The following is a 23,716-nucleotide window of genomic DNA, read 5'->3' on the forward strand; positions in this document are numbered from 1 at the left end:
ATAAAGACCATACCCTATCACAGTAAATGATCATTTACGTTAGCTTCACACTAAATAAAATGCTGTACATGAAGTTGTAAAGCTAAACCTGTAATTCCACCCAGGCTGGGTGTTGTTAAAGAACCTCATGATTCAATTTGATTCAAATTCTTTTCATTTTGATTTGATATTGACTAAGAAGTAGAAATGACTCAGTAAATGTTGACAATTTTCAAATATTAAATCTTGCCAGGTAAACATAAATGGTTTTGCGTCACATTGTTTTTTTATTTGTGCTCTTTTTTTTTTTTTGCCATACATTTGTAAATAAAAATTTGTACATAACTTATTTGTATTTGTGCATATAGAGTACATATTACAGAAAAAAATGACAATGTCTATACATAAAATAATATTTAAATTATAAATGATAATATATACTGTATATATACTTTTTCTTTTCTTTTTTTATCTTTGAGATGTTATTCCCAATACCTTTGTTGTAATTGTATGGAATTGTGCCTCATTGTGCTGGCATCTTTTGTTTTCAGTTTCCTTTCCACCCACAGAGATGAAATACGCTGCCACTTTGTCCCTCTTAGTTTAATGTTGACATAGGCATGCAGTTTAAAAGGAGTGTCGTATCTGGCTATGTGCATATGTTTGTTCTGTACCATCTTCTTAAACCGCTGGGTTTATATGACACTGACCGGTCAAGGTCCTCGTACACAAGGCAAGAGACGACGTGAGCTTCTGTGTGTGGACAGGTGGCAGTTTGCAGGCACATTTACAGGGAAATCCAAAATGACTCCAAACATCAGATTTAAAACTAGAAGATGCTTGCTTCAGGCTGCTGCTTGCTTTTGTCATCATTTTGTTGTTGTGTGGTCGAGTGGGGTTTCCGTCCGTACAATGCAAATCGCTTGCAAAGTGCCCCTCACTGGCTAGGAGGAGAATTTATTTTTGTATCTACTCCTAATGTCCTCTAAACTGGTAAAAAAAACGCATAATATAGGATATTATTGGACATCTTAAAGACCCCCATAGATGAATGAATTTACTGTCATTGTGATAGCTCAGGTGTGCTTTTCAACCCTAGTTCATGTCACATAAAACAACATAGTAAATATATAATAAAACAACCGTACAAACATAGCAAATTGACAAACAAGTACAAGTAATTTGGTACAGACTAGTGTGTTCAGGCTTGTTTCAAAGAATCCACAAAACTGTACAACAAAAAAAAACTTCAAATTATATTATGCCACCTCAGCCACAGCACCAGTCAATTGATCCATGATGATGATAATGATAACGATACATTAAAGCAAGAGATACTGAAATATGTGCACGTGTGCTCGAGTCAGACTTTTACAGGTGTGTAGTACAGATTAAAAAGAAGTCAGTCCAAAGATGGGCGTTGTTCACCGACAACTGAAAGGAACGCTGTACGAGTGAGTCATTCCTTACATTGACTTATTGCTTCTAGCATGGTATCTCTGGCTTTAGCCTGTGTTTGTAGAATTCATTGTTTGTGTCTGTGAGTGTGTGTTATTTTAGTTGAACTTAAATGGCATGTCTACACTAGGTTAAAAATAGAAATCAGCCTAATTGTTTAAAATCCCATGTAACACAGGAAGGCTAACAAAAGGGCACGCTGATGCACTTGCGTTGTGCGTCAGGGCTACAGGTGTGAAAGTCCATTGTGTTTAATTATTTACCACTCAACAGACATTCCCCATCTCTCCTCCCATACACTTCCTGAAACATTGCACCCCACCCCTCTAATTATATCAAATTCTCTTCATGGATAAAAAAAAAATAATAATAAAAAATCACCAATAGTGCTTATGTGGGTTTCATTATGAAGCTACAGTAAATGTTGTTTAATTGTAGTGTACAATGTTAATCTATATTGACACCAACTGTGGGCTACTTTTTTCTTGTTTTATGACTCTTGAGTTTGTATTAAGCAAAAAAATGTCATATTGTACATTGTCAATTTTAAATCAATATTTTTATTTTACAGTATCTGACCCTTGCAACTGGTGTCCAGAGAACAATATATTCACAGCATATTGAGCATAACATCAGCATTTATTTTGCATCGTAGCATAGCCTCTTTAACCCGAGGCAGTTAAGTGCCTCCACCATTATGCCGCCATAAAGTATTGACATGATTTGTCAACACTGGCATGATGCTGCCACAGCATCATCATTTGTACAGCATTGCCAAACAGGAGGGATTCCTAGCCTTTCCATTTACATATCTTCATCTCAGGCGCAGAAGCTTTTCAGCATCCAGAGCTACAATTGTCTATTAACAGGGATATAATTTATTGCAGGGGTGTTAAACTCATATTAGCTCAAGAGCCACATGGAGGAAAATATATTACCAAGCGGGCTAGATCGGTAAAATCATATATAACTTAAAAACAATTGCCGTCAATTATACGCAGAATTTCGCTATTTGTGAGCCAGACCTAACATTATGGGGCTCAACTCTAATTATATTGTTCCATAAAATAACATGAATGTAAATAGAACGCAGCCACACTTTGCCTTTATGAGTTCCGGACGTGTTGTAGCTACTTGATGTGCATATATATTGTCCCCAGAATGCATTGTGCGGCACAGTTATAAATTGAAGTTATAAGGACATTAATCCTTGTCATATATGTTTATGTTACCAGTAATTGAGTTTGTGTCGTATTTAACACGTTTATGTTGGCCTATGATTTCATTATTATTATTATTTTGAACAAACCGTAACTTTAGGTGGCGTGTAAAATAATGACATCCAGGGCAATTCCATGTACAAATTGCATTGCTCATCTGAGGATTGCTTATGAAATTCCGAATTTATATGTTTTGATTGTGGCCATCTGATTAATTGGTCTGATTACTTTTTTTTTTTACTCTACAAAATCATCTCGCGGGCCCGAATTAAATCCCTTTGCAGGCCTAATCCGGCCTGCGGGCCTTATGTTTAACACCCCTGATTTATTGTCTTAATGTTTACTTTTTTGCAGTGATATAGCTGCTGCAGACAAAAAATAAATTGCCACTCGTGAGAAACTTGCTAGTTTGCCTTCTGACTAATATTGAGATGGCCTTTATGCCAACTTTGTTTGTATAGATTCTGTTTCTGCCTTTGGATTTCCCACAATTAAGCCATCAGAATGCTAACCAAATAGGAAAGTTTAAAAATAAAACAACTCAGATTTTAATAGAACTGTGATGTCAGTTCCTTCAGTTCAGAATGAACTATTTTGATGATTGTATACTGCTAAATATTAGCATAATTAATTTAAACATTAGATATTTTAAAACAGTGGTTCTTAACCTGGGTTCAATCTAACTTCAGGAATTCAGCAAATCAGTTTTAGGGGCCCAGCGGAGGTCAAGACATGCACTCGACTTGGCCATCATTGGCTTCAGGTGATCACACGACTACCAGTTTTCCCTTCATACTAACTTTCGAGCAAATAACGAAAGTGGTCAGACAAATATGTATCATATGAATTCACATGTATAATGGAACATATGGTGTTCCACAGGGTTCGATTCTGGATCTCTGCTGTTTTCTTAGTATCTGTTCACCCCTGCGTTCCATCTTCAGAAAAAAACGGTGGTTGTTTTAAAGTGCTCTATGAGTTGAATTGAGTGATGGGAGTCAGTGTAACTACATGAATTTCAATGCCAAGTTGAGCAAGTCTAGCCCAGCACAACTAGCTATCGAGCAAAATTAAACACTTACTTTTAGAGCTGTCAAAAACAAAATATTTTTGTAATCGATTAACCTATCAAGTTATTCCATCGATTAATTGAGTCATCCCGTCGGTTCACCGTCATGCGCGTCACATTTCCGTGTTTAAGTTTCCAAGCTCCGCTTTCACTTTCCTCATTGACTCCTGTCCGTTCCCCACCCCCACCCCTGCCCACCCATGTTAGCTGGGATGAGGTCTCGCCTGAGGTCTCGACACACAATAAGTGGTATAGATTATGTCTGCAGTTGTGGTGAAAACATAATTATAATACACAAGAGATGTTTTTAGCCTCCCTTTCACCCTGCACTGAGCTCCTGGAAACCTTTTAGGTTGCACTTTAGCATTTGTGTATAACCACCAAGATTCTCAGGAAATTGAAGTAGCATGGGTTTCTTGTAGCCTGGCAAGCCACACCCACTTTCTCTTTCAAGAAAGTGGGTCTGGACAGGCGTCTATAGACAGCGATTTGGCTCCGGCCGAAAACAGGCCGGCCAATCAAATTTGTCTATTTGCGTGACGTCGTCTTCGTGATCAACGTCACTCTTCCCTCTTCAAGTCATTCACTACTGTCTCTCTTCGGCTGGATGTTGGATTTTTACTCGGACGTCACTGCGCTCTTCGCTCATTGGTTCATTCCACTGTCTGTTAGCTCAGGTTTGCCCCGCCTCAGAAATGCGACTGATAGGACGGTTGACTCTCCGGCAAAGCCGCGAGTGAGTCTGGATTTCCAGGCTAGGTTTGTTGTTGACTAGACTTGACTTCATTTGAATGACAATACCTGCAGGCTAATCAGCTCTCCATAGAAAGTGCTTTTTGTTGTTGATCTCGTAGTTTGTGCAAACAGTTTACATAGTAAATTCTCTTGTCACTTCTTCTTGGCTGCACATGTGTACACAACAATAATTCTGTGCAGTCTCCACAAGAAGACACACACAGGTTTGTTTCCCTACACAGTCCTAGGGCACAACCCGGCAATGTTGGTGTAATTAGAATTCAACCAGCAAAGCCCCTCTGTCATAGGCATGTTTAATTCAGGGCGCTCGTGAATGCGTTTGTGTGTGTGTGTCCTACTGTTTGTGCTCAAGTGAGAAGATGAAGAGATGAAAAGCCCAGGACAATAACAAATGGGGCTTTTTGGGAGTTATTTCAAAAAACAAACTGGGTGAGTGTCAGAAGGTGCAAGCGGTGAACACACCCTTTTTTCAACTCATACGTATTCTGTATCAATCACCCAATTGATTATTCGAATTTCAAATTGTGCTTTTCACCTCTCGCTTCTGATATCTATCTGGCCTATGTTAGTCGATTGCAAAGGCAAATATGCCCAAATGAGCCCATGGGAATTATGAGCTATATCTAAATCAGAATTTCTGTGTTTATTTATTTTTATGCGAAGCGTTGATGTTGTTAAACATTGTTGTCATGATGATTGAACCTATTTTGCTGTTTATCTTCCTCCTGAGGGTCTGCCTCCTTCCCCACTCTCCCATTTCCCCCTTGTCATATAACCATGGCGCCTGTCGCCACGACAACACAGGCTGTGGCCATTCTATCCTGTCATTAGCTTTCCTGGATAAAGGCGCGCACTCTCTCTGTCTGACTCACAGCCACCATTACGTCAACGTTGACATTGCAATGAAACAATAAACTGGCATGAGTGGCAATTTGACGTGATGAAGATTCTCATAGAACTGAATTGTCAGAAGATGCTTGAATTGGTTGTTATGTTCATTATCGTGAGTTTAATGTTCATTGTCTCTGTGGCCCCAAGTTAGCCACGTAATGCTGCTTGGTGTTTGCGCAATAAGGCCTTGTGCAAAGATGAGGTCAGTTAAAGATATTGGCAAATGTATCAGTAGTTATTTTTATTATTATTATTATTATTATTATTTTTTCCGAATTTTCAAGAAATACGAAAATAAAACTGAATGTAAACGCTAGAAAAGAAAGAGCCCAAAATTTGCAACAAAGGTTTTACGCTTCGAGGGGGTGGATTTTAAAGCATATCGAAAAAAGTAAAATGTTTACAATGGAAACTGGATACACGTCGCACGTACGTTTGTGTCAAAAAGCAATGTCAGACGATAAAGTAAGGTATGTTTGGGCGGATGAATTAATTAAAGAAGCAAATATTAATGCTATTTTAGATGAAAAACAGCAAAGAAATGCTACACTCAACAGTTGTGTCAAAAGTAACCCAATTATGGGTCAAAAGTGGATCGATCCAGTTTATGGGTCAATTTGACCCAACTTTCTGGGTTGTGTTTTTTGACCCAAGTAAAGGATCTGACCAATATTTATGAGTTGTTTTACACTAAAAGACCCATTTGGTGACTCAAAATTGGGTGAAATTGACCCAAGTAGAGGATCGGTCCATTTTTGACCCAACTGTTTTTTGAGTGTACGGTTTATCAAGAACTATAAAAGCAAACTCATACAACGTCATCGCACGGCGCAATTGCTTCCTGGTCATCTTCTTCTTCTTCTTCTTTTAAATTGCTGGTGAATCACATCTCTATGGTGTATATAGAGTCCCCTCTCAATATTCGCAAAAGAAAAACAGATGGAAACAGGCATAAGTCGCATGTCCCGGTTTGCGCATTTTCAGTAAATTTGCTTAAAAATTTTGAAACAATTGGATGGAAACCTGACTACTGGCTTTAGTTCAGTGGTTTTGGAGTATGACTGCACGTGAACACGATTATTTTTTTAATGTAAACTGCATTTATAAGAGAGGTGACATGGCTCAGTGGTAAATAGATAAACCCAGAGCTGTTTGTTCGATAATAATAATAATGCTTTATATATAGTGCTTTTCTAGACACTCAAAGACGCTTTACAATGGAATGAATACATTATTACACTCTGGTGGCAGTTAACTACTCTAGTAGCCACAGTTGCCCTGGGGCAGGCTGACGGAAGCGTGGCTGCCATTGTGCGCCTACGGCGCATCCAACCACCACCAAACATTCGCACCCTTCATACACCAGTGTGAGTAGCACTGGAGGCAATTTGTGTGAAGTGTCTTGCCCAAGGACACAACAACACATGACTTGAGGAGAGCGGGTTCGAACAGCCAACCTTCTGGTTACTGAACGACCATCTCTACACCCTGAGACATGTCGAGGTGTCCTTGAATTAAGATACTGAACCCCCACAGTTGCTCCTGATTCTGCGTCATCAGGAGATGAATGAGAAGTCAGTTTGAAGCGCTTTGAGTGCCTTGTAGGTGGAAAAGCAAAACATAAGTGAAAAGTAGAAGCCATTATATTTGTAAAGTAAACGTACAGTTCAACATTTTTGGTTGAAGGCTTGAGTCGTCAGAAGCACATTAATTTGAGAGTAAATACACAATCATCACTCCTATCCTTCACCATTATATAAAGCCGCTAATCCAATCCAGATAAACACTCACACACGTGTTCACACACATCTCCACAGAGAATACTACAAGAGCATCTACTCACACTATCTTGAGACTTGATAGTGTAAACACAGATGTTCACTGACTCAGTTGAATGCCAGATCTATAAACATCAGACTTCTACACGGCCGAGTGAGCTTCCACACTTCTAAAAATCAGTGTTGGCGGCTTCGTTCCTCAAACAAATCTCGTACACACAGAAGCATTTCAAGACTTGCGTGTGTCCAAAAGAAGACGCTGAGGACGTTTAACGGCTGTAATGTATATGCCGAGTCTGGAGTGGCGCTGTAGCGCAGCCACAGGGAGTTGACGGAAAGCGTAGAAGAAGACAAACACTTTTTTTCCCCCCTAACTTTATTGCAATCTACAGAACAAACATGGCTTTGCATGTATCGAAACAACATGAAAAAGACAAACACAGGAGAAGTGACAATGGAGGGTGAGTCAAATACAACACCACTTTAAAGGAATCCATTTTCTTAACCGCTTGTCCTCACAAGGGTTGCGGGGGTGCTGGAGCCTATCCCAGCTGGCTTCGGGCAATGGGCGGGGTACACCCTGAACTGGTTGCCAGCCAATCCAAGGCACACAGAGACGAACAACCACCTACAAAATAAAGAAGCAAAATATTTTGCTGCAAAAGCATAAAGAGGCTAGAGAGGTTGCGCAAAACGACTGAGACACGGCTATCCGCCATTGTTGTTGACGGTTCGCTGTTCTGCTGACAATGCGTCGTCATCGAGCTGCGACCATTACGTCATCACTGGAGGCGTATCCTGCATATGGTGTCCAGACGGACTCGTACGGGGCGCGTTTTGAAATCTTTCTGCTCTGGAGGTCAAGACACACACCTGTCTTAAAGGATTTGTGATGATATGCATCATTTGTTGCATGTGATCACACTGCATTGCTTGGCCTATCTTTGCTGCAGGGAATTTGGTGCACTCAGTATTCGACTTGTGTCTGTTGTGATGGTACATCGTGTCATGTAATTTCTTTGTTATTGTAAATCCTTTCGTACATGTCAAGCCAAAAAAAGAATTTGGTTGGATGAATATGCGTAATATGAATTCACATGCATAATAGCACGCATGGTGTTCCACAGGGTTCAATCCTGGGGCCTAAAACAGCAGTGGTTGTTTGAAAGTGCTCTTTTGTTATTTGAATGTTAGTTGTAAATAGTTAATTTGTGTCTTTGCATTGTTAAAAAAAAGCTCTTTGCTCTATCAAAAAAATATATTGGTAACAGATGTCATTTTAATATATGCCACAGGCCGCTTAAAAATGGATGGCGGGCCACTAATGGCTCACGGGCCTTGGTTTGTACACCACTACTCTTGTGCATGCGGACTTCTGAATGGCAAGAGAGGTTATCCTAATTACAGTATATGGACTAGGAGGCCATGTATAGCCACATTGCCATGGTGTCTTATTAATAGTTGGGTTCATACCTCTACTCAGAAATAATTTGCTTACAGGCCTGATCACTTTGATGCAACATCAGCTAATGATAACGGGAACGAAGATGAGTTTCATTCTATTCAAGCATAACCACGTTCCTCTCGATTCACATAATCCAGATAGATATTGCAGCACGTTTTGTATGAGCACATGCATGCTTTACTATTGTTCACCTCCGGCACTAATGCAGCTGCAGTTAAACTCCTCAGATGGTCTAATATTATCTAGCAGGCAGGAGATTAGCTCTAATCACATTGATGGGCCCATCTCCTCTAAGCCGCCATACACCTCCATGTGCCCGCAATAGCAAGACATGTTTTTTAAACATCCATAATACTTTTTAATGTGTGCACAGTAAAGACAACATTCCACCCCTTCCGTCATTTTGAGTCTGGTTTTGAACACAGTACACACCCAGTCAGATGGAAATCATATAAATACAATACAATAGCCGGTTGTCAACTAGAGCTGCTTTAGTGTTACAGATTCTAACTCTGCAGTTCAACCCGATTAGCAAGGAATCCGAGCCAGTGTGTGTGTTTCATTGTGTGTACTGTGCGTGTGTGCGTGCACATGTATTCATTTGGAAACACCTTTCATTAATTTAGGACATGCAACACTGGTTGGCCTGGAAATAAAAATCCCTGCAAAGCTTACGCTTTGCCAATCGATAAGGCAGACTTATGAAAGCACGCATTTGATTTGAGCTCCCTGTCATTTTTTTATTGTTGACCTTATTAGGCTCATAAGCAATGCCAGCAACAGAAATAAGGCACATAATGTTTGGCAGAACTCAAACATTAACTTTCTATAGCATTTTGATTAATCGACAAGTAATCGATTATCAAATTAATCGACAACTATTTTAATAATCAAGTGATCGTTTGGAGCCATTTTTTTATTCAAAATTGTCCAAATCCTATGATTTCAGCACATCAACAGTAATTGTTCACTGATTTCTGTAGTCCTTCATGAAAGAAGACTGATTATTTTTTGTGTTTAATCAAAATAAGACATTTGCAAACATATGCTTGTTTTTTTTTACTTTGAAAAACAATGACTGAACCGGTCACGTAGTACAGTGGTCCCCAACCACCGGGCCGCGGACCTGTACCGGGCCGTGGGCACCTTTGGACCGGGCCGCACAGTTAAAAGAATGAAAAAAAACGTACTGTACTTCCGGTTAATTGATTAGCCGAGGCTTAAAAATATTTGATTTTGAAAAGTGACCAGATTCTCTCTGTTTACGACAAACTCTTGACACATGTCAAGATGCTAATTATCTCAGTCGCGTTTTGTTACCCTTGTTATGGTAGTGGACTTGCGTTTGTTGTCGTAGCCTTTTATGAATCAGCTGACGAACAGCCAAACACCCCCCCCCCCCCCCCACCCCCAACCCAAACCCACTGGGTTGCCAGTCCGCCAAAGTTGTGGACATGTATGAACCGGTCCGTGGTGAAAAAAAGGTTGGGGACCACTGACGTAGTACATCATCAATCCACTCTACGTATACTAAGTATGAAATAACACCAATCACTGGTTAATAGAGTAATCAGGTAGAAAATATATTTGTAATACACTCTAATGCAAAATTAAAATTGATCCAATTAGTTGATTAATCAATTGAATAATCGATTCTAAAAATATTCGATAGTGACAGCACTAATAGCATTTGACCTCATTAGGGTCAAAGAGAAATAAGAGTAAGGAGAGTGGCAGTAGACAACCTGGGACTGGTCGCCAGTCAGTCGCAGGGCACATAAAGACATAAAACTATTCACACTAACATTCACACCTTTGGAAATTGAGTATATCCCAAAAAGAAAACATAGGTGCTAAATTAGCCACTGCAATTTGTCTCAGGTTTGATAAAGCCTGTATCCCACTGAGAGGGTGAACGTTTGCGAAGGTAGCAAATGTTGATTTCTCCTCAGCGTTCGTTCAAGGTCTTAAGCGTTTGCTACATTTTTGCCAACATTTTTAATGGTTATTGTCGCACACATGGTCAACACACGCTGACATATTCAAAATCTCCTCATGCATGTTGATTTCTCCTCAGGGTTCATTCAAGGTCCCAGACGTTTGCTAAACGTTTGGCAACAGTTTTGTTTTTCTTGTTGTAAGGAAATGTTGACATATTCAAGGACGTAAAAATATCTGAAAGCGACCATGAACGAGCCTTGACGAGAAATCAGCATGCACGATCTTCGCAAACACTCGCAAACGTTCGCCCCGCAGTGGAATACGGGCTTAAGTCATATATTGTCCTCCTGCAACACACAAAATGAACTGCACAGCAATTTAGCACATTTTGGCAGTCCCAATCCCTCTTCTGTCCAAAGATCAGCAGCATCCACATCTGTTTGCCAGTGCAATCAAATATGTTTTGCATGTGCAAACCTTTAGCAAATCAGGTTTTTATTGGCTTTCACAGTAAGTTTGAAATCAACTGAAACATTGGCCTGGTGAACCTACCCACATTTTTGGCAGTGCTGGTTCTTACTGTTTTGAACGAGTCCGCTTTCTTCACGTGACTACAGATGTTTGTTTTTTCTTTTATGTTATTCTTGCCACAAAGCCCCTTGTCAAGACCGGTCCATTAATCATGAAAGAAAGTGTCGAAGGGAAAAAAAGTAACACAAATTAAGCAAGACTGCATCTTTGACGTCTCATTTGAGGTGGCAGTTCAAACTCTCCTGCCTTGTGCAATTTTAGAGCCATTTTTTTTTCTAAAAGTTTTGGTGAAATTTCATTTGCAAGGCTTAAGGTGCTGGTGCTTTCAGCTTTAGAATTGTCTTTGTCATATTTATAGTTTTTTTTTTTAGGCTGATACCGATTTTTGGCAGAAAAAAATTACCGATTAATCTACCAATTATTTAAAAATATATATTTAATTAATTAAATTATTATTTCAATATATCTTGAAATGACCATGACAAAATAAATCAATAACAATAGAATAAACTAAAATAATAGCAGGAAAAAACAGTAAGAACAAATACTGACTGTTCCTTTGTGTTTTGGACTCTTGGGGGCAGTGTGGTGCCATGCATCAATGACATACACACTTAAAGTGAGTACAGAAGAAATTTGCGATTGAGTTCTATTAAAATAACTCATTTTTCACACATTGGGAATAATTTGTGCCTTTTGCGTAGTTATCTTACCTGTGGGTATGTGTGCCCATAGCATTTGTGTGTGTATATATTTGTTATTTGATAGGAAAACACTCCCGCATTTGAATAGGATCCTCCCTTTGCTTTTAGCATTATCGCTAGGTTAGCAATGTTTTAAAAACGAAGCATGTTTTGTATTTAAAAATTCAGTGGATGTAATTCTTATTGTCGTGTGTTTAGTTTGACAGTTAACTCCAACTGGGGTGTAATTAAACAGCTTAAAGGACTCTTAGGGACAACAGAATAAGCAAAATAACACGCTACACACTTGTTGGTTGCTAATGCTACGCAAGCAAAATGGTGCATTCAGGGTACTTCCACAGCGTCAGAAACTTCAGTTTTATGTTGGCAATTCTTCTTTTGTGTGAATTAAATTGAATGAGGCATTTTGTGCCATTCTTGAACTGGCTTCAAAAAGGAAAGACGCTGTACTGGCACATTAACTTCCCCTTCCACTCATGCTCATTCTGAGGCAGCCAGTCTTTGATAAATATGAAACAAAAGCAGCACAATGAGAGAGTTGTTAGTCTGCCCATGTCCCAGATCATTGACTGAGCACACTGTGCTGAATGAGGAGTCCTTCAGAGTTGGGCCCTGTTTGATTTGTCGCCCCACAGACTGAAGACAGGGAAACTCACTTCTGCCTCCCTGAGGCAGATTTTGTTGCTCAAATACCCAACAACACTCAGCAATATTACATCACTGTTTACTTCCCCAATGTGGTCTCGCAGGTGCAATATAACATATGAGAAATGACGCTGTCTCTTGTGAGAGAAGCACTAGCAGAGCAAGATAAAAGGAAAATGTGAAAGAGGAAGTGGTCTCAGCAGTGAGCCTGATTTATTCATAGATAGGCTGTTAGCTTGAGAGTCCCTTAAGAAAGAAAGGATGCCAGTGTGTTCGCCGATGATGCGAGAAAACAGTCACTGTCCGAATCAGGACACCAACTATCAATATGCGGTGGTTCACTATTAATAATGGGCCAGGTTTAAAATTGAAGCGTTTTGCTTATCTTTGAATTCACATTTCAATTTTAATCAACATTGTTTCATGAAATCAACAAAATACACAAGTACTACAAGACTTTTGCCATTGGATGTCTATGAACAATTCCGAGCTTACGTCACAAGTGAAAATGGCGGTCTCACTCAGTGAATACAAGCTGTCCACTCATTGAAAAGCATTGTATCAATGTCATTTAATTTGTGAGGATTATTTTGATGTCAAAATGGGGTGAAATGTTGTTTGACTTCTATAAAAGGAATTGGACATAATTGGTCTAATATTAGATGAATTTACTTACAAACAGCTAAGAGGCACTTATGACATTACTAAAAACTGAAAGACTCAAAACTGCGCCATATGTTTACTTAATTCTTAGGTTATCTGACTATTGTATATTATGCAAATGTAAAACTGTTCCATAGAAAATGTGCGACGTGTAAGCTAAAACATGTTAAAAAAAAAAATTTTTTTAACTAGCATGGATCATTAGCTAGCAAGGAGCTGTGATGATCTCAAGTTAAGTTAGCCTGCTTGCCAGGCAACACTCTTAATAATCTATACAAAGAGTAGGATATTTGCATCAATAATTTCAGCCATTTTGACAATTATAGTGATATTTTGCTTATTTTGATTTAGTTAACTCTTATGTTTGCCCTCCCGTTGCTAAGAAAAATGGGTAAAGTAAACCTCACTCGGAGGAGATTGGAGGAAGCTTTACTCCTTTTATAGAGATAATAATGCAAGCTGTTTAAAGCCTAAAATATGTAGAAAACAAAATAATACATTTTATCACGCTCAAAAATGATTCTTACCACTTTGGAATTGCTCACTACAAAGCACTGTGGTCTTGGTTAGCCTCCATTTCGAATGTCCGATTCCACTTTTTCACTCCTTTTACACATTTTCTCCGATATTCAAGGTCCATGGGAAAAACATGGAAGGATAATTTAGTTTCCATCATGTTGTGGTTGGAATAACCAACCACACTATTGCTCACTTTATTTTTAAAATGAGGGGAAAAAAGGCTTCACACTTCCTTTGGTAATTTGGTGAAAAGTTATTTTTCAAGTTCCCTAATTGGACTGAACCTTTACCCTTCGCCATACAATTGCTTGGCAAACAAAACCGCATGCCACGGCCTCTTATCGATTTACATCAAGATCTTTATGGCCGTCCTGTTAGCACTAGTCACATATTATCAGCTGCTTAACACCGTATCATTCAAGGAAGTATTGAGTACCTGCCTCTAACGGGAACGGAAGCTGTTATATTTTTCTTTTGTCATTGACAAATAATTTTCTCTGTTACAGCTAATGTGTACAGAAGGATGTTGACTAAAAGAAGCCCCTCCTCTTTGACATTTTGCTGAATTTGGGGGATTTATGTGCTTTCTAACACACTTCCCATATGCTATTACTCATTTTAGCTTAAGACTGAATGGTGTCAAATCTGAAAGACCGTTGTTGGCTTGTGGCCTTGTGATGGAGATTAGAGCAGATTTAGGTCTTGGTCCCAAAGTATGGACCTATAAGAGAAGTCAGCTGACTCCTTTGGCTGTCAATGCAGACAATTCAAGAAAAAACGGGATGATTGTGTATTTTATAGGCGGTCACGGGAAGAAAACAGTAATTGGGAGACTTGGTAAGCATTTGTTACCACATGAAAGCTGGAGGTCAATTATAATGAAGTGTAATACTTTTTATGCTACATTTACTATTGGAATTATTATCATAATGGAACATATGCACAAAAGATAAACAAGGCTCTCCACAAATGCGCATGCACACACGTTATATAAACTATACATCACCACAGATGTAAAGGTGGCCAAGTGATAATCACAGTAGCTCATAATATGATACTTCTATTACATGACACCTTGCCTGCAGTGATTAGATTAGATTACTGGTAGGTTCAACTTGTCGTCATTATGCATGATACAGGTTTATAGTCAGAGATCACCTGTAGCAGTTTGTTCCTGGTTCAAATTGAAATTTGAAAAATAATCTCATGTGCCTCCTGGTCGCGCCCATCGATGGCCACTTTGCCGCAATTGTCTCGCTTTGAGTATTCTGTCATGTGGTGTCTTTCCCTTTGAAAAATTAATGGATTCATGTATTAAAATGATTTAGGGTGTATTCTGACCAGAAAAGTATTTTAGTCCGCTTGTTTGGTTCGGACTTTAATTTTTTTTCGTCTGGTGCGTTCATATTCACACTGTGCTTTTTGCAAGTGGACTATATTGCGTAATCACGTCGACCCGCGTGACGATCTGTGCTCCCATGGGACAAAAATGACGAGGAAATAGAGGAAAACATGAAATTCCACGCGCTGCATTGCTGCTTTGCATATTTGTGGCGTTATTAGATGCAAGATATTTGCCAGCGTCAAGAGTAGCTCATTCAACCGAGGTTCCGTGACGCTGTTTCTAATTTTGGAACGCAACGCCGATTGCGTGCAGTAACTGGAGGCGCGTCCCCACCACAACATTCTGACAGCAGCGTGGCTAAACAATACGGATGATTATGAATGGATTTAGCACAATATTCACTACCGGGCAATGTTTCCCCCCTGCGATGCTTGGTTACGGTGGCTTGTTAAGCCCAAAAAAGGCGCATATGTCCTGTAGTTGGAGCGGATTAGCCGTAGTTTGTATTAAGACTGCAAAGCAAACCGCAGGGAGTGCGTTTGGAAGCGGACCGAGACCGCCTGAAAAAGTGGGTCTCGGTCCGCACCAAGATTCGTTTGTGTGTATTCTGCCCTGCACAAAAGATCAGCGTGGGAAACGACTCTAGTCCGTTAAAAGCGGACCAAACACTGCAGGTTAGTTTATTTAAGGATGGGCATTTACATACACATACTCACCCACATACAAAATAAAAAAAATATTAAAAAAAGAGAGCAATGATGATGACATGTCAAATTGGTAAAATCACCGGATGAACAATACTGAGCTCTCCAGGGAAAAAAAAGGATGGGCATTTACCGATATCGGAATCGGGCTGATACCGATTATATTCCAAGGTATCGAGTCTCTTAAAGGATGTCGATACCAGTCAATGGCGCTATAGTCATTGGTTTAAAAAAAAACAAAAAAAAAACAGTTTTAGAGTAATCTTTTTTTATGTGCTACCCCATTTAATGATTTGTTTCTATTGCTGACATACAGTATGATACTTATACTAAATGACGATTCCCTCGAACCTGTTGTGTGACAGTGCTCATGTAGCTTGAAACCCCTGAAAGCATTCATGTTGGCCTATTCGGGGTGCGAACGCCAGTTTCACCCTTGTTTGCAGACCACTTAAACGGTGCCAATCAGCCGTGTCCGCGCACACCATCGCAGGGCGGACCCTTTAGACAAACCACCTGTCCCACCTTCTGCATATATTCCAGTGCAGCCAGCCACACACGGGCCTGAACAAAGTGCACGTCGGTTTGAAAAGAGACACAAATGAGAACACCTGACTACTGTGAGCAAAGGGCTGTGCTGTGCGATAAGAGTGTCTAATCACAGTGTTGTAAGGAAGTCATAAACTGTTATTCTTGTTGGCTGTAATGAAAGCAAGAGATTAAATGCGTGTCTGCCTAACTTCCAATCAAATATGGGCTTTGAATGAGCGGACACCTGACACCTTTCAGTCCTGATATTGACCTTTTGCACGTGATGTTAAAGTTACAATGATGTGTTTAAAGTCTTATCTCATGTCCGGTGAAACTCCAGGTGGGCTGTTTGGAGGGGGCTTTGTGGTACCGCCCCTTCAAGATAGTATAAGAAGGTTGTAAGTGTCTGTAATCGGGGCACTTGCGAGAGGCTGCCACCATTGCTGGGAGCTCGCTTGTGCCCGGAATATTCTGTAGAAATAAAACCTTCGAAGGAACTGTTCACCGATCTCCAGCCTGTATTCGGATAACCAACATTCTCACTACCCGAAAGAAAACGAACACGCAGAAGAAAAAGATTATTTCTTCAACAATGTTCATACATTTTACTTGTAAATGTACAGTCTAATAACAGAGGTGTCGAATTACGTGCTTCAAATCACATTAGCGAGCCAGATAGTTAGCGTCCACTCCAACTGCACGAACACACAGCTTAGTTATAAAATGCACCTTCTTCAAAACTATTACGTTCATTTGACTGTTTAATAATGGGGGTTTCGTCTTTGTGCTTGGAGTTTTTCACTCAAATTACTGCATAGCTTGCCACTACGATTTGTTCCATGCTAGTAAACATAGTAACATAACATCATCACAGCGTTTCAATATAGAATGGACTGTGTAAAAATAAGTCAGTCAGCATGATAAACGAGTTTTATGTTTGCATTACGAAGTATACTGTCCCAGGTGCGAGCGTAGCATCTCGTCCCAGAGACTCAGCCAGCGACAAGCTTTTGAATCAGCCCCGGTGTAAAGAGAAGAGGACGGCATTGACTACATAATGATATAGGTCGTGTGCTGTGAATTCCGGCAAAGTCAGTAACTTGTTAAAAACAGCTGGCAACAGAAGGTAAAGGTCTGTTTTCAAACTAGCGATCTCCAACTAAAGTAAATATCGCGCTCTATGAGTCCCGACTAAATGTGCAACTTCGACTGACAGGCGACCTTCGGTTGAAGTAGTAGATGTCATGGCTCGATGGGCAATAAAAACTTTTCATTTGTAAAATAACAGTCGCTAAGTCAAGTCCACTTCCATTCAACAATCATTTCCTTCCGCCGTCCGACATAGGGCAGTCACGTGATCACGTGACGTCGGTAGCAGCCAGACGACCCAGCTAGTGAACAGTCAGGTTAGGGTTAGGGTTGTGCAGGAGGTTCGGTTAAATCAGCCAAGATCTATGTTCAACATACAAGCAATGAATTATTGTTTTAGTTCCATTTATTTTTCACCAATTAGATTGTGAATTGGTGGGTTTAAATCCCATCCCAGGTTTTTCTCTGCCATTTTCTTCTAATGTTTTTTTTTTTAACCCACATTCCAAAAACATGCTTTTATGTTCATTAAGACTTGATTAGATTGTTCCTATAGATACAAAGGGGAGTATGTTTGTTTGTTTATTTGTTTGTTTGTTTGTTTGTTTGGCTATGCAGGCTGTGCCCTGCCATTGATTGGCGACCACTCTAGGTTTTGCCTCTTGCCCAAAGTCAGCAGGCATAAGGTCCGGGAGGACAAGGACAATGAGGACACACGTGCTACAAAATGGAAGGATTGATTGATTATGCAACAACAAAACTGCTGCTTTCATAATATTAAGTAGTGAGCCGAGATTATAGGACATGGGCAGTACAAAGACAAAGAGAGGGGTTTCAAATTTGGCAGAATAACGTGCCTAAGGATCTAAAAGATCCGAATTCTTAAATTTGACACACAAGGAAAATTATTATTTCAAAATGGTAATGAAGGGCCTTATCAATTAATCAGCCAGATAATTATAATGACCGATCATATTAGGCCTTTTCAAAAATAATAAGGATAATCGGCTGAAATTTTGCCGATTAAACACTGATATAATCTTACTTTCTTAGTCGTGTTGATTTTATCCGCCATTTTTAATTTTAGTCTGTTATAGTCCAGTTTTAACCACGCGTGCTAGTTTTTATCATAGTTTGTCAATCTCATCCCATTTTTATTCAGTCCCATTTTTAGTCGACTATAAATCTAGCGTTTTAGTCTTTATTTTAGGCCAAGAAAACATCATTTTATTTGTCTAGTTTTAGTCAACAAAAACTGTCAACGTTTTAGTCTAGTTTTAGTCAGGACAATCATTTTACCCCTCTATATTTTTTGGGCCAGCAGATATTGTTGAATATTTCAGATCTAAAACAATTTCACATAAAATTGTCTCTTATCTTTTTGATGAAAAACCACTTCACACACAATTACAGTACAGTATATCAACAAGTGGCTACTATGGCTCCATGCTAGGAGCTAGTAAATTAGCAAGCATTAGTTAGCGGTGGGATTAACATTATTGTTGGAACGTTCTAGCCATTGGATTAAATGTTGCGTTATAACTATAATTGACTTTTTCTTTTAACCTTTCACCATGAATCCAATGTTTATACATGTTGCACTAGCTAGCTGCAGATTTAAAAGGTGGTGTGTCACATGGCAGTGTCACAGAGACAAGATTTTACAAAAATCATATCATTTTCGCCTTGTTTTTGTTCATGAACTAAAATGTCCATAGATTTTAGTCCAGTTTTTATTAAGTGAAATACATTTTCGTGTCGTCTTCATTAGTCGCCAAAAGTGCATACTGATTTAGTCCCTGTTATTGTTTATTAATGAAAGTTTTTGTCTAGTCTGGTGAAAAATGTTACAAAAATTATTTTTCGTTTAGTTTTCTTTGACGAAATTAACTACTTTCTAGTAGTGCTGCTTTTAAGTAGTTATGTGCAGGAAGTAAAGGATATGCATGTTTGACAGAACATTATTCTGTAAGAATTACGGTATATGTCCTTCTCATTCTGTCATATGCCCATTAAAATACAATGTATCTTAGGCCTATGTAAATACATGTTGGCTAAGGGATATTAGTATGCTTAGTGTGCATTATTAGTGTTAACAGTAGGCATGGGAAAGTACAATACCAGGTATGGGTGTCGGGCCATACCAGCCTTTATTTTAAGGTACAGTATCTGTAGGATGGGGAGCGAAACCAGCATCGGTCGCCCCCTTGTGGCCATTTTACGAATAGGAATTAGAAATTAGAAGAAGAGAAAATTCCCATGCAATTTTAAGGATGAATTATATATTGACATATATAGGACTTTCTTTCAAATTATCTGTCATTGTTTTTTGTTTTTTTGAGGGGGAGGAGGCGGATTTTATGTATCAAAAGTACAGTGCAAGTGGCATCGGTACTTGGTATCTGTAACTACTTGAGTCATCAAACTGATATCGGTCTGAAAAAAACAACAACCTGGTAGTTAATAGTCAGAGTTAGAATCCATAAATTTCTAATTCATCTCTGTAGAAGATGACATGTTGTGACGTGAGAAAGGTGTCTCTAATTCTTATTTTGAAGTAGGGCCCAAAAATAAAATCTCAATTTTTGCAGTCATTCAAGACGATTACGATTTTTATCGATTTTTAATCTAATAAACCCTAGAAACATTCATTTAAAGGTTTCATTTATTCAAAAATAAATTCTGTGCAAAATGTTCAGGCAACAATAATGTATACTGATTCTAAATTAGTTTTTAACATATACTTAACCTTCATAGTTTGTACATAAATGCCACAATTAGGTAGTTGGTAGCTATTGTAAACATGTCTTGTACACCACCCATCCAGCATTCTGTCACTTGTGCAAAATTACAACTCACAAAAACATTTGAATGTAACAGAATATAAGAACAGTAGCTTTTAATCATCCAGAAGACAAAACTCGATTTTCACGATTTTCAACAATTCGATTTTTAAAATGACGATGTATCGAATCAATTCGATTTGTTGCCCAGCCCTATTTTGAAGTATTTTGAAATATTTTAATTTTATAGTCTAAATCGAAAGTTAAATTCATCAGTTCATGCTTTTTTTCCCCATGTTATTGTTCTTGAAAATTCCACTCAGTTGTGAAGTAAACAATACAAAAACAATCCCGTTTTCTGCATGTCATAGCTTTGTTGTTGTAAGTGTTAAGGGACTAAAAAATCTGTCATTTTATTAATTGTTATTGTTATTAAATTAATTAATTTATTAACTGCGAATATCAGAATCCATATGGGTCGGACCCTGTCTTAAAAAATGTGCTTGCGTTGTAACTTATATTAGGTCAATTGTGGAGGTCAACTCACAAAATTTTCGCAGTCCTTATGTCCCATTTATTTTAACTTTGTAAATATATTGTGAATTAGTTTTTTTTTTAGGCCCCAAAATACTGTACCAGGGTTTCATTTTTGGCCTGTGCTACAAACAAAAACAGAAACCAAAACAACTACTACACTCGTTATGTACCACACTCACTATCCGGAATGTTTTCATGCTGAACTTCGATTCAAGAACTTTCAGGCGGATCCACGAATTCAATATTGTTCTTCAACTGTGTCTCCTCCAGCTCAAGATATCCTTCAATGAGTCGAGCCTCCACAGCACATATGAGTACCCATCAGAAAGCAGCGCGTGGGACAGCGGCGAGGAGGCGGACGAGGACAAACCGGAGGAAAAAGTCCCTGAGGAACTGCCCAGCATGGTGGGACGCATCCACATCCCTCGGCCCACTTTCGCAAGCTCGCCAACGCATCCCAACAACAGCAACGGTGAGATTTGGTTTTGACAGCTACTGAACGTACTATTAATTATACACGAGTATAGCAGGGGGAAATGCTTTTTAACTCATTTACTGCCATTGACGGCTATAGACGTCAAAAATTCATTTAACATTTTTTTCCCACTTTTGTTAACAAGAGTATGAAAACCTAGGGAAAAAATTATATTGTACATTTAGAACAGATATAAAATGTGTGATTAATTGTGAGTTAACTAGTAAAGTCATGCAGTTAATTACGATAAGAAAATTTAATAGCGTGACGCCCTTAATTTTTTATAATCTTTTTTTTTTTTAATCGTGTCAGGCGATTAAATGTTTTTAATTGTAATTAATCGCATGACTTCAATAGTTAACTCACGATTAATTGCAAATGTTATATTTTTTCTAAATGTACAAAAAAAAAAATCTAGGTTTTCATACTTTTGTTAACAAAAGTAGGAAAAATGTTAATTCAAATGAATTTTTGACGTCTATAGCTGTCAATGGCATCAAATGAGTTAAGGGTGTTTGTTTTTTTTGTTTTTTTCAATTAAGTTGCTATTAATGGCCATTGTTCATAATACTTTTAACCATTAAGTGTAGTAATTATTGTATAATATTTAATTGCCCTTAAGGGACTACATAATACCACTTTGATTAAAATGGCATTTTAGGATAAGCGGTTCCAATAATGGCTTGATGGATGTATAGAATTTGAGAATGCTTAGGTTATTACGTGGGAGGATGGGGTCCCCTAATGGACTCTTTCTGAACTACAAGGGTTGGATGGCGCATGATCCAGTTCACCTATTTGCACTCAGCCCAAATTAAACGTATTGTGATTATTGATGCATGTTCTATCTATCTTCTTATGTGCAGACCTCTCGAACTACATTCCCAAGCACTCGATAGACTTCAGCGCCTGGCAGGAATACAAACAAGAGGACAGTGTTAACAAGGAGGAGGCCACTTCCCAGCAGACGCAGATAACCGAGGAGGTCATGGTGAGAGGATCACAATTGTATTTGTATATATATTTTTTTTTTTTTTTCAACGCTCAGTATGTGTTCCACCCCCACGGAGCAATGAAGCTTGTTTTCATTCGTCCTCTAATTGCTCTCAATATAGTTTAACATGTTACCGTAAACAAACCAAAAGAAGGCCATTTGTTTGTCACATCCATTACAGAACAGCTCAGTCAACAAGTAAACTTATTGTCAGATGTGGAAGAACCAATATAGGGCAACATTTATATGTATATCAATGTACAATAAGTTACTTATTTATTAGGGGTGGGAATCTTTGAATGTCTCACGATTCCATTCAATTCCGATTTTTGGGTGTGCGATCCGTTTCGATTCCGATTTTTGATTAAGAACGATTTTTGATTGACAATGATTTTTGCTTCAATTTATAGATGTTCAAGAAATTGTAATGATCTACTCCAGTCTGACTCGCTAATGCTAATTAGTGCTCTACTCGCGGCACTTTTATCACTCAAAAGAACGTCTCCACGCTGCAAAAAAATTTTTTACTGGAATAACTTGATTGTAACTTTTTCCTTTTACTCTCTAATGTGGCTACAACTTAACAGTGTATCAGACACTGCCCCTAAGTGGCCAAATTGGGTACAACATGAACAGCGCTCCCAATAAAGGCACACACAAACAAAGGGAAGACAGTATGAAAAATTATTTAAATAAAATAGATTTTGGGACATTTAAAATCGATTCTGAATTGTACTAATTGAGAATCGATTTTTTGGGGCACACCCCTATTATTTATGTATTTATTGTCTTTTATGGCCACCTATTACAAATCAAAATGTGATTGAAGTGTCCATATTAAATCAAGTTAAATGTAGACATTTTGGCAGTAACATGTCATTAACCATTTAGGAATAACAGCCTTTCTTTTTTTTTTGTAGCATACTGTAGCTCTCCATTTTTAGGAGCACAATTGTATTAGATTGAGGGACATACAGGCAGTCATCGGATTATGCCAACTGACTCAACCTGAATTTCGTAGGCACTTGGGTATCTGCTACAAATTTCTTCTGCTCACGTGCCTCAATCACCAAACTATGATTTTGTAGTGCCAAAAAGGCTTAATCAATGTAGTTACATGAAAACGACCTCTAGACCCCAAATATGGAATAATATGAGGTGCAAGTAGTTCATTTTGTGCTTGGGCTCACCAAAAGGTTGCTTTTTACTGAGACTTGATCTTGCGTGTGTTATGACTATGAGTGTGTTGAGCAAGGTCCTGGATATGTGTGCATACTAGTGGGGTTAAAATTTTTTAATCGGAATTAATCACATTACTTGAATAGTTGACTCCCGATTAATGACAAATTTTATATCTGTTCTTAATGTACAATAAAATATTTTTTTCATACTCTCGTTAACATAAAAGTGGAAAAAAATAGAAAATAAAATACGCTTGCATCTTTTAGTCATTGACACAGTACACTCTAAAAACAGTTGTGTCAAAAGTAACCCAATTATGGATAAAAAAAAAATGGACCGATCCACTTAATGGGTCAATTTGGCCCAACTTTTTGGGTTGTTTTATACATAATGACCCTTTTTTTTTTTACCCAAATAAAGGATCTGACAAGGAAATATTTTTTTTATACTCTTGTTA

The 23,716-nt window shown here is 38.5% G+C and overlaps 1 protein-coding gene across 1 annotated transcript in view; it reads left to right on the top strand.

Annotated features, from left to right (window-relative positions):
- Positions 1-23,716, top strand: part of tprn (taperin) — a 35,022-nt gene that overhangs the window by 6,243 nt on the left and 5,063 nt on the right. The window contains exons 2-3 of the mRNA XM_077586112.1: positions 20,879-21,080; positions 21,950-22,074. Coding sequence (XP_077442238.1) covers positions 20,879-21,080; positions 21,950-22,074 — 327 coding nt within the window. The remainder of the gene's footprint in view (positions 1-20,878; positions 21,081-21,949; positions 22,075-23,716) is intronic.

Source organism: Vanacampus margaritifer, chromosome 14 (assembly GCF_051991255.1).
Source record: "Vanacampus margaritifer isolate UIUO_Vmar chromosome 14, RoL_Vmar_1.0, whole genome shotgun sequence".
NCBI lineage: Eukaryota > Metazoa > Chordata > Actinopteri > Syngnathiformes > Syngnathidae > Vanacampus > Vanacampus margaritifer.